Source organism: Ursus americanus, chromosome 30 (genome assembly GCF_024610735.1).
Source record: "Ursus americanus isolate L20-20 chromosome 30, mUrsAme1.1.p, whole genome shotgun sequence".
Taxonomy (NCBI): Eukaryota; Metazoa; Chordata; class Mammalia; order Carnivora; family Ursidae; genus Ursus; species Ursus americanus.
Window position 1 is genome coordinate 15,987,666 of NC_142156.1, and position 12,224 is coordinate 15,999,889.

The following is a 12,224-nucleotide window of genomic DNA, read 5'->3' on the forward strand; positions in this document are numbered from 1 at the left end:
AGGCGCCCCTTGACTTCATTTTTTTTTTTTTTTAAAGATTTTATTTATTTATTTGACAGAGATAGAGACAGCCAGCGAGAGAGGGAACACAAGCAGGGGGAGTGGGAGAGGAAGAAGCAGGCTCACAGCAGAGGAGCCTGATGTGGGGCTCGATCCCATAACGCCAGGATCACGCCCTGAGCCGAAGGCAGACGCTCAACCGCTGTGCCACCCAGGCGCCCCCCTTGACTTCATTTTTTATTACAAATGCAGACAGATGAGAATATGTCCTATATTTATTTGAAGTAGAATTATAAGCCTGGGAATTAAACAGATCTTTAATCTTGGGACATGGTTTTTATTTGAGGTAATGTCCATTTCCTCTGCTTTGTTCCAAAAACTTCGATTTTTTTCTTTTTCTTTTTTCCCAAGAAAACTATATTTTCGCTAAGTAGGTGATGTGCACTGGAGCAATTTGGGGCTAACTTAGGCCAATCAGTAGCTCTCAACTTTCTAGATTTCCTGGTACAACAAGTCCCAAAATGTGGTTACAGCAACTGCATTACTTTTTTTTTTTTTTTTAAAGATTTTATTTATTTATTCGACAGAGATAGAGACAGCCAGCGAGAGAGGGAACACAAGCAGGGGGAGTGGGAGAGGAAGAAGCAGGCTCATAGCGGAAGAGCCTGATGTGGGGCTCGATCCCATAACACCAGGATCACGCCCTGAGCCGAAGGCAGACGCTTAACCGCTGTGCCACCCAGGCGCCCCTGCATTACTTTTTAACTTTTGCAACAGACAAAACAAGTCTGGAAAAAAGTTCATATGAAATGAGTTCAAGGGTCAGAAGTAACCTTAGGAAAATGAGTGACTCACCCCGAGAGATGGAGTAACTGAAAGTGGTTCTCACTGTTCCCGAAGGCATCTGACCTTCTCTAATTATTTTTATTTTGGGATTTTCAGTTCTGCTTCTACCCTCAGCATTTTTGAGAAACCTAGTCAGCAGTTTTTTGGGTCCCCGTTTTCTCTCATTTTAAGGGATTTTCTCTTGCAGTAAAAATGAGTATGTAACCACACATTTAATGTGAAGTGTTGCAAAGCTCATTCGTTATACTGAAACTGAAGGATGGTTAGTACTGGAAACACATGCCTTCGTGTCTGATACAGAGAATTGGTGTTTGTCTTTTTCCTCCCAGTGGACTTGGTGCCTCTCACTAAGCCTACATGTGCTGGGTTAGGGTCTTACATGTGCCTTTGCTTACTTTCTCTTTTCCCTTTCTCTCCCTTCTCCTCCTCCCCTCTTGTCTTCCTTCTGCCCTCTTTTTCACTTCCTTCCATATTTGTTGAATAACTTTGAGTTAGACTCTGAATTAGGTGCTGGGATATAAAAGTAAATAAGGTATAGTCCCTGTCCTTTGAAATATAATTAATAGTCTGAAATTCTTACTAAGGAATACTTAGGACATTTCAGCAAGTACTATTTCTCTGAAGCGTTGTTTTTAGTGTTTGATAAAACACACGTGCTTAGCAGATCAGATACTTTTGGCCTCTTATCTGTTCCATGGCCCATTGAATGAGTTTTTATATTTTTGTCATGTAATTTTCATCTCTTAGAGGTAGCAGTTTTATTCTGACCAGGAATCCTATTGAGTTCTGATCTTGGACTTAATAGCATTAGTGATGAACTGATAGAATTAATTGGAAGTTGTATGTCACACTAATGAAGTTTTCTTCCCTTTCATGGCCAGGTGTGCCAGATGGTGCCAATGCCGGCCAATCATCTCCCTATTGGCAGCACCATGAGCACTGTGCACCTTTCTTCAGATGGTACTTACTTCTATTGGATCTGGTCTCCTGCCAGTCTGAATGAGAAAACACCCAAGGGACATTCCGTCTTCATGGACATTTTTGAACTTGTGGTAAGATTCACTCTTTCATTTTGTGTCTTTGCAGAGAAATTTCCATTTGGTTTCTTTTCATATTGGTTTACAAAGGACCCAAGAAAGTTGGGGTATGTACAGTATGTCCACTCTTGCCTCAAAATTGGTTTTTCTTTTGGATTTCTTTGGAAGTTTGTTTGGAGTTGTACGACACAGATAAAGCCAAGCTTTCTGAAGTCTAATCTATCAACAGGGTGCAGATGATAATAATGTGTAGACAAGGGGGTTTTCAAGTAGAAATGCTCATGGGGCTTGTTGGAAATGTGGAACTAAATTGCAGTGGCAAGATTGGGACTATAGTAGATATTGGGAGTCTCTGAGAGAGGATAATTAAAACCATGAGAAGGCATTCATTGAGTAGATACTAGCTGACTGCCTACTGTGAGTCAGGCAGCGTTGTCTTTAGGTGGTGGGAATACAGGGATGGGCGAGGTGAGCAGGATCCTTGCTCTGATGGAGCTTTATTCTGCCTGGTAGGTGGGTTAGGGTCGTAGTGGTGGAGTGACAAAAATTAACCATAAAGAAGTGAGCAAATAAGCAGATAAGATAATTTTAGGTAGTGAAGGAAAAATAGTAGTTAACCAGATGAAGAAGTTGGGCAATAGGGGAGAGGAGAACATTCTAGGAGGAAGAGACCACAGGTGCAAAGGCCCTGTGGCAGGAGCAAGCATGTGTGTGTTAGGTAACAACAGTGGGCCAGAGTGGCTGGAATGCAGAGGGGAGACAAGAGTAGGAGCCCTGGTAGTCTAGAATTGTACTTGTCTACTGTGGTAGTCTGTAGCCACATGTGGCTATTTAAATTTAAATTAGAATTAAGTAAAACTTTAGTTGCTCGCTCATATTAGCCATGCTTCCAGTGCTCAGAAACCACATGTGACTGGCTTCTGTATTAAACATCAACGATCTAGAACATTCCCTCTGTTGGAGACCTGTAAAAGAAAAAATTGCCCCAAGCCAATCTGTGACAAAACATTTTTAATGATGTAATTTATAGCCTCCTTCTGGGAAGAAATTCGCATTCTTCAAAAAAAAAAATAAAACACCGAAGTAATTTTTGAATAAATTTTAGTAGGAGTTAAACTTCTTCTGGGAAACCCATCTCCTATCTGCCAGCTAACCATCAGTCAAGAGTCCAGTATCATAAAGTACATTCTCTTCTTTTTTTATGTAGTTTCTCCGTTTAATCATCGTCTTTTTTATAAGATGTTCCGGCCACAGTGAGTCTTTGAATTGGTCTGCTAGAGACTGTACTGCTTGAACATGTGTTCGTAATTGTTGTTGTTTTTAACAGACTTACCAACTGGCTAAATGCTTTAGGTCTTCATCCTAAGTGTAATGGGAAAACATTAAAGAATTTCCCCTTTCTCTGACATGTGACAAGTGAGAGTCCCTCACCCTGGCTGCTCGCGGGCTGCTTCTCGAAGGCACTCACTTTCATGGTTTCCACTTTCCCTTCTTCTGGTGGTTGCCTTCATTTCTCTAAATAAAAAGCTTTTATTGCTATTTTTTGGATGTATGCACTCCATATATTTTGTGTTATTTTCTTACCTGCGGTAGATGAGGATTTGATCCAATTCCTACTCTTTCTTCTTCCTCATAATGTATGTATTTTGTTCCTCCTTTGGTGTATCTTTGTAACTTGCAGCGAAACCTGTATTTCTTGTTCCTCAGCTCTAGCCTGCATCTCTCATTCCTCTTCTTTAGGAGATGGAGATAGTGTCCCTTCCCTTCTCTTAGTGTGAGGCAAACCTAGACTTGAAGTGCGTGTATGTTTAGGGGAAAACCAAGAGGAAGAGAGATGAGTCACCCCTACCAATCTTGGGGAGTCTTGGGAATTGGAGACATGAGGTGTGTCGTGGAGCCATGGTGAGAGGCGTATAGGCTGAAAGTTAATAAAAAGAACTGTCCTCCCTTTTGCTGACCTACACATTTGTGCTCAGATACTGGCTGCCTCGGTGAAAGACTGGACTTTATTTTCTGAAGAATTTGAACGATTCTGGAAAAAAAGATCTCCATGTACGGACATTGGGGTTCATTTAAGGAAAAGTCTTGCTGCCCTAGTGAATCACCCACAAGTGACGTCTTCCAGTAAGCAAGCCTCGACCATGTGCACAGCATTCCTGACTAGTGCTGAACTGTCTTAAAAAGAGCAGATACAAAAACAACAACAACAACAAAAAACCAAAACAAAACAAAAAACCAAAAACCAAACAACCCACCCAGAAACAAAACAAAACAAACCCCAACCCAACAAAACCGCAAACTTTGGAGAGGTTTGTGTGGAGAGGAAGAGGAATAGATTATCATTATTTTGCCAACATTTTTTTTTTCTTAAATTATTGAAGCCAGGTGATGGGTGCATGAGGGAGCTTGTTATTATTCTTTTGTGCACATTTAAAAAGTACTATATTAAATTTTTTAAAGCAGACAACCAAGAATCTAGGTCAATGAGGAAGGCCTCCAGTATGAACACTAAAAATCAGAAAAACAGCCAATAGCGGTGGAATAAAGCTTGGTAAACACTAACTGTGTGAGCTATGAGAAGATCTTGCATTCATACAACAACACAGGAGGGCATGAGAAAAGATCTGAATGGGCAAGAGCTCCTGGAATTATGACTATGGTTGTCAACACTGGGGGAAAAAAAAGGGTTAAAGATAAGAAATCTCCTAGAAAGTAGGACAGAATAGAATAAAGAACAGTAAATAGGAGAGAAGAGATAAAAAATGTAAGGAGCAGTCCATCTAAAGTCATAGTAATAGAAAAAAGAAAACAAAAAACAAAGAAGGAATACAAGAGAAATGTCAGACTGAAGGACCCTCGTGTCTAGATTAGCCGGTACCTGACACAGTGAACGAAAAATGCCCACACCGTGGCACATCATCCTGAAATTTCAGATGATCAGGGGTAAAGAGAAGGTTCTGAAGCTTCTAGAGATAAAGATCCTGTGCAAATGAGGAATAAGGAAAGCCCCATCCTATTCAGTAGCATTGTTGGATATACAAGCAGAGTAGTGCTCTCAAAATTCTGAGGGAAGCTGATTTCCAGCCCAGAAGTTAGTCATCTAAAGGGTCCGTCAAGTGTAAGGCAATGAAGATATTTTTAGACATGTAGTTATTACAATCAAAAGCCCAGACCTGCCCTGGAGGAAATAGAACAACTAAAATAGCCTCTGTCAGTGGTATGGATGATAAGCTGAAGGAACCTGCGTTAGATTAAAAGAACAACCTTTGAATTGTTGTTGGAGTCTGAAACCATTAAACATTTTAGAGACCATTTGGAATTTGAATATAAAATGAATATTAAATGAAACCAGGGATTATTTTTAAGTATGTGAATTGTAGTTCTATAAGAATGTCCACATTTTTAGAGATGTGCAGTGAAGTATTCAGAAGTGGAATTACGTGTCTGAGATATGCTTTAAAATGCTGGAGCAAAAAAAGTGACAGGTCAAACCCATGTGGCAATATCTGGGTTATAGTTGAATCTGGAAGGAGGTTCATTAGACTGTTCTCTATTTCTGTGTGTTTGAAATTTTTCATCAAATCAAGTAAGCATCACTAGCCACTAGTTGAGCAGCTTCTAAAATGCTGACTTGGGAAGCTAAACACAGATCTCTGGCTTACTGCCTCTGGTACGTCTATGGAACGGAACACTGTATAGCCATTAAAAAGTATGAGGCAGATCGGCAGAGACCAAGTAGATTAATTGCCAAGTTACATTGTTTAATAGAAAAAGCTAGGTTCAGCATACTGTATTCACTGCTGCTGTGTGATAAAAGTTGGGGTGGGAGAGGTGGATTCCTTCTGCAATTGTCCTCCTACATTAACAGCTTTCCTCTCAACGGATCACTCACCAGCGCGTACAAATACATTAGAGGATATCCGGTCTTACGGGGAAAGAAGAAAACCACTCCCTTGACCCATACCCACCTCCACTCTCCTATCTTTGGCTTCCCTTTACGGCACTACTTTTGAAAGAGCTTATTCTTACTGTTTTTATGTTCTTTCCTTCCATTCTGTCTTGAGCCTGCTCCTGTCAGTCTTGTATCCTCACCCCACGCCACCAGAACAGCTAGCTTTTCCGAGTTTACCAGGGACTTGCACCTTACTAAGTTCAAGGTCAACTTCCTTGTCTTTTTAACTTGACCTTTTAGCAGTATTTCATGTGGTTTGTCACTCCCCCATTCTCGAAACTGTTTCATTTGGCTTGTGGGAGCACCCATAGGACTTCTCCTGCCACGGGTTGTTCCCTGCCTCTCAACAATTACGAGCTTCCAGACCTATTTCCAGGATGCCTTCCGTCACTGTCTGCTCTTACTCCCTGACTGGTCTCCTACTGTCATATAGCTTTAAACACCTCAGTGTACTGATGGTGCTCAAATCTGCTCAGCCAGAACCTGTCCCCGGAGCTCTGGCTGCATATTGATGTGGGTGCGATTTGTATATGCACAGGATATGAGACTTTTTCCAGCTGGAAGTCTGATCCTCACTGCAAGCTAAATATGCCCCCAGCCATACTCCTGATTTTACCCCCGAGCTGCTCTTCCTGGACACTTTACCTTTTCAGTTGATGGCATTTGTGTCCTTCCAGTGTTGTCCAGGGACCTTTAGTGTTACTTTCTTTTTAAGATTTTATTAGAGAGAGAGAGTGCGCGCGAGCATGAGCGGGGGGAAGGGCAGAGGGCAAGGGAGAAGCAGACTCCCCACTGAATGCAGAGTCCAGCTGTGACTTATGTGGGACTCAATCCCAGGACTCCCAGGATCATGACCTGAGACGGTCAGACGCTTAACTGACGGAGCCATGCAGGCGCCCAAGACCTTTAGTGTTACTCTTGAATCCTTTTTTCCCCTCCCAAATTCTGTGTTTAGTCAGCAAATGCTGTCTGCTCGACCTCCAGGGTGGGTCCCCCCTTCATCTACTATTGTCTGCACCTACAGCTCTCTGTGTCTCACACTGCTGTAGCCACAGCCAGCCTCCATGCTCACCCGCAAACACACCAGGTGTGTTCCCACCTCGGGGCTGTCGTGCTGGGCTGTCCTCTCACAGATAACCATGTGGCTTGTTTTCACTTTTTTTAGGTCTCTGCTCCAATAAGCACCTTATTAAAAAGACCTTTCTTACCATTCTATAGAAAACATTTTATATGTGGAGCACCTGGGTGGCTCAGTTGGTGTCATGATGTCAGCTCAGGTCATGATCTCTGGGTCGTGGGATCAAGCCCCATGCTGGACCCTACACGCAGAGTGCTGAGTCTGCCTGAGATCCTCTCTTCCGCTCCCTCTGCCTCCTCCTGACACTCACTCGTGCATGTGTTTGCTGTCTAAATATTTTACTTGAAATTAAATCCCATCCCTTCTTATCCCTTTTAGCCTGCTTTATTTTTCTTTATAACTCATTACTATCCATTTATTTGCTTATCTGTTGACTGTCTCCTTGGCCTAGAATGTCAGCTCTAGGAGGGCAGGGATTTGGGTCTCTCTTGATGACTGCTTTGTCTCCAGCACCTCCAACAATGCTTGGCACACAGTAGGTGTTTACAAAATCTTCGTTGGATGAACGGAAGCACCAGAAATTGGTTGCCTGAGGGCGCCTGGGTGGCTCATTTGGTTAAGCATCTGACTTCCCCTTGGGTCATGGTCCTGGGATTGAGTCCCGTCAGGTTCCCCACAGCGGGGCGTGTGCCTGTCCCTCTTCTCCCTCTCCCTCTGCCCCTTCCCCTGCTCATGCTTGCTCTCTCAAAAATCTTAGAAAAAAAAAAATTGGTTGCCTCTAGCAAGGCTTGCTTTCTACCTTTTTGTTTTAAAAGTTTAAAAATGGGCTTAAAAATCTTAAGTAAATTTTTAGTAATCTTTATGTCAGTGTGGGGCTCAGACTCCTGACCCCGAGATCAGGAGTCGCATGCTCCATTGACTGAGCCAGCCAACTGCCCCTCAAGTAAGTTTTTGTAAAAAGAACTTGGTTAATAGCATTGAATTCTGTTGAGAATTCAAGATTGAAGCTGAAAGAGGTTGTTGAATGGAGAATAGGGAGGCCATGGGTAGTAGACTTAGCAAGAGCAGTTGTGGGGACCGGTTGGGGTGAAGGCAGGTGGAGTTGGTCGAGTATGGTGAAGGGGTTAAGATGAGAAGAGCAGCTAATTCTCTCCAGAGGTTTGTCATGAAAAGGAGAGAAAGGTGGAGGTAGTAGTGGACTAGACTGTGGGGATGTTGAAGTATTTTTAACTTTATTATTGAAATTTTAAATTATTGAACAGATAAAGTCATCTTCAAAAATGACAAATTACAGGGCTTAGCCCTCTGACGAACTGCCTTGGCCAAACCAGACAAAAAAGCTTATCTATAAAATGAGGGTGTTCGAGTAGATGATTCAAAGGGTTCTAGCCCTGAAATTCTCCATCCCCCCCAGCTTCATTGAGGTGTTGCTGACAAATAAAAAATAAATTTTTAAGGTGATAATTTGACATATGTGTATATTGTGAAACAGTTACCATAATCAAATTCGTTAATATCCATCACTGCATGTGTTCAAGACGTTTGTGTCTTCGTGGATGGTGACGTTCAATATATGCTCTTAGTAACTTCTAAGTGTACACTGTGATTACCTGTAGTCACCATGCTACAGATTAGATCCCCAGAACTTACTCATTTTCTAACTGGAAGTTTGTACTCTTGACCAGCATCTCCCATCTCTCCCACCCCACAACCCCTGGCAACCACAATTTTTTCTATTTCTGTGAGTTTGACATTTTTTTTATCTTCCAAAGTGAGATCATACAGTATTTCTTTCTCAATCTTATTCATCCACTTAGTATAGTACTCTCAAGGCCCATCCATGTTGTCACAAATGGCAGGATTTCCTTTTTAAAAAAAAAAAGGCTGAATACTAAAATTCTTTACTTTTCTGATTCATGAAAAATTTTAGTTTCTAAATAGTATAAATATTTGCTACTTAGATGTGGCTAATGATAATTATTGGAAAGAATTAGGTTTACTGTGAATTATGATTTCACCCAGATACTTGGAAGTACTGATAAATTGCTCTCCAGATTTAGTGATGGTTACATTGTTTTGAATACTTTTTAAAAATAATCTATTTACATAGTCATAAAATTCAAATGATACAAAAGTCTCTCACCTACCTGTCTTCTAATTCATTTTCCCTCCCCAGAGGCAAATAAGGTTAACACTTTCTTCTGTGTTCCTCCTAATATGAACATGTACAAATACACATGTATATTTTTTTCCTTTTCTGTTTTTACACAAATGGTAATTTGTTATACTTTTTTTTTTTTTTAAAGTAAGCTCTGTGCCAGCATGGGGCTTGAACTCATGACCCCGAGATCAAAAGTCACATGCTCTACCAACTGAGCCAGCCAGGTGCCACCCTCCTCCTGTTAAAAAAATTAAGTAAACTCTATGCCCCGTGTGGGGCTTGAACTCACAACCTCGAAGTCAAGAGTCACATGTTAGATACATTCTGTACCTCATGCAAGTGAGTAGTGAGAGGGTGGTGATGGGTAAGGTCAGATAGGTAGCCGGGGCCATTTCATGTAGGGCCTTGCAAGGTGTTTGGATTTTATTCCAAGGGACATGTGGAGCTCCTGGAGTTTTGAGCAGGATCTGGCTTTAATAGTTCATGGCAGCTTTTGGGTCAATAAAGCAAGATTTAAAGATTCTTAAAGAGACTAAACAGCTATAGAAGAGACCATATACTAGCTTTATGATCAGGAGAGAAATTAAATATATATATTTTTGAGAAAGTGCAAGCGTGAGTGCAGGGTGGGGGGAGAGGGAGAGAGAGAGTCTCAAGCAGCGTCCATGCCCAGCGCAGAGCCCCACGCGGGGCTTGATCTCACAACCCTGCATGACCCAAGCTGAAATCAAGAGTTGGGCACTTGACCAACCTGAGCTACCCAGGCGCCCCCAGAAATTAAATATTAAAAACCTGTTTTTGGCACCTCGAATACCACCAACTTCCATTGTCATATTTTATGTAAAATCATTGAGTTTGATCTACCAAACAGGTGCGTTGGTACTTAGGACTCAGGGAAAACCAAAGGGCTGAAGGCTGGCTAAAATGAATAGGTAATCAGAGCAGGATCTAACTGGCTTGCTGGTCTCTCAGAATGATTTCTGATTAACTCAGAATGGAGTAGAGAATTAACCATCATATAAGGTAGACTATGGGAATGTAATTAGGAGTACAAAGTGAAGAAAGGGAACGTAGAGAATACCCTGCCTGACTAGCAAACTATTAATGTGAAGCAACCTCTGCCTGGGGGTATTTCAGTTATCTTCTCAAAAAATGACCTCAAAACTAAGTGACTCCAAGCAGTAACGACTTAGAGGTTGGCGGGGCTCCGTTGGGAGGCGGTTCTTCTCTGTGGTGAAGCTGAGGTCACACCTGCAGCTTCATTCAGCTTGGAGCTTGACCGGGGCTGTGAAGGTCAAGACCACCTCTCCTCCTCCAGCTTTTCAAGGGCACAAGTGCTCCTCAAGCCTCTGCTTGTGTCGTGCTTTCTGCCGGCCACGGCCAGAGTCCGCATGTGAGGGAACTAAACAAGGGCGTGACTCCAGGATGCGTCGTTCCCTGGGGCCGCCAGTGGGATAGCCTGCCACTTGGAGTCACGGGCTTTCGAAGTCTAAGACACTTAGATTCTGGCCTTTAAGACTGTAGAATAACTGAATCTTCCATAACTTCTTTTTTACCTTTGCAGAACACATTTTTTACATCTTCTGTTTTGTTCTGAGGTCTTCCTGCCCCCACATATATACTCTCCATAAATGCTGTTCTTTAGATAGATTCGGTGATGATTTTATTGCCATTTTGTCCTCTTTAGTCCCTTCTTAAACATATGGTCCACATAGTAACGACACTCTGGGTCCCTTCCCTTTTCCCCGCAGGTTTATTATTTCCTTTGAATGATGACCCGGATGACTGCGATGCCCTTCATTCGTTGGTATTAATCTAGTACCTGCTACGTCTCTTTGGGTAGCAGGGTAACAGGCCTTTGTTTTAAAGGAGCTCACGTTAGGGTGGGGAGTTAGTAGGAAACAACAAAACCATTTCAGCTAGTGATAAAAGAGGCAAGAAAATAAAAGAGGAGGATGTGACAGTGAGTGGGGTGGAGGTGGGGAGCTACTTTAGTTCACCCAGCAGAGCCGGTCTTTCTAAGGAAGGACATTGGAGCTGAGACCTGAGTGATAAGAAGCCATCCATCCTGACAGATAGGGTGACCAACCACCCCAGTTTGTCTGGGGCCGAGATTTCTCCGGTCATGGGACTCTTGCTGCTAAAACCAGGACAGGCCTGGAACAGTTGTTTAATTCCAGGAAGAGGGAATAGCAAGTCACAAGGCCTGGAGTTAGGAGGAAGCTTGGCATTTTGGAGGTGTGACAGAAGGCCAGTGTGGCCTAAAGCACAGTGAGAAAGGGTGAACAGAAGCAGGCTAGGCTGGGAGGTCCATGGAGGATGGACCATGTGGGCCTTAACAGTAGTTTGGGTTTTATTTTAAGTGTGTCGGGAAGCCACTGAGACCGGAAGGACATGGTTTTGTTTACATTAGTGAATGATCATTGGCTGGTGTGCAGAGAGGAGAGCATAGGGGTGCCAGGGTAGAAACGGGAGGCCAGTTAAGAGTCTGGTTCAGCCCTCAGGCTTAAGAGGATGGTGGCCTGTGCAGGGAGGCAGCCAGGAGGGAAGCTTCTTGGCACTACTAACCCGCTGTTGCTTACTCCTCTTAGGCTCTTTCCCTCCTTTTAGATCAGTAGCTTTTCAGTCCTGAAGAGCTTCTCTGCCAAGTAGAGGTTCCCAGATTTACCACTTTGTGCACCAAATCGCAGCCCTCTTTGCTTCCTCAGGTGCTTCATCAGCTGCTCGGTATTTTCAAAGTACTTGAACACAATGGCATAATTTTTTTAAGGTCTCCATTGATTTTTCTCATGGGGCCGGATTGGGTAATGCTTTTGAATGCCAAGCTTAGAGTGATTGATTTTTATCTTGGACGCCTTTGAAGGGTTCTTCTTAGAGTTGTGGGACATGAATAGAGCTATGGTTGGTAAAGGTTGCTTTAGCCGGAGGGTGGGGGGAGAACCATGTGGATGTGTTACATTTTAGGCGACAGTAGGCTATTCAAGAGGAAATGCCGGGGAGTGGGAGGCAGTCAGAGAGGGTGGGACTAGATCTCAGTAGCAAGGACGGGTCTGTTTATAGGAACGTGGGAGTCACACCACGAAGAGGTGGGATTGGATTCAAGTGAGGACGCTGGTTTGTTTATTCAGCAAGGCATCAAGTATTTATTGC

The 12,224-nt window shown here is 42.8% G+C and overlaps 1 protein-coding gene across 7 annotated transcripts in view; it reads left to right on the forward strand.

The window, feature by feature from the left end:
- Positions 1 to 12,224, forward strand: part of LOC123778861 (putative E3 ubiquitin-protein ligase HECTD4) — a 129,261-nt gene that overhangs the window by 10,861 nt on the left and 106,176 nt on the right. For all 7 annotated transcript variants that reach the window (XM_045776507.2, XM_087857344.1, XM_087857340.1 and 4 more), the window contains one exon: positions 1,728 to 1,898. In XM_045776507.2, coding sequence (XP_045632463.2) covers positions 1,728 to 1,898 — 171 coding nt within the window. The remainder of the gene's footprint in view (positions 1 to 1,727; positions 1,899 to 12,224) is intronic.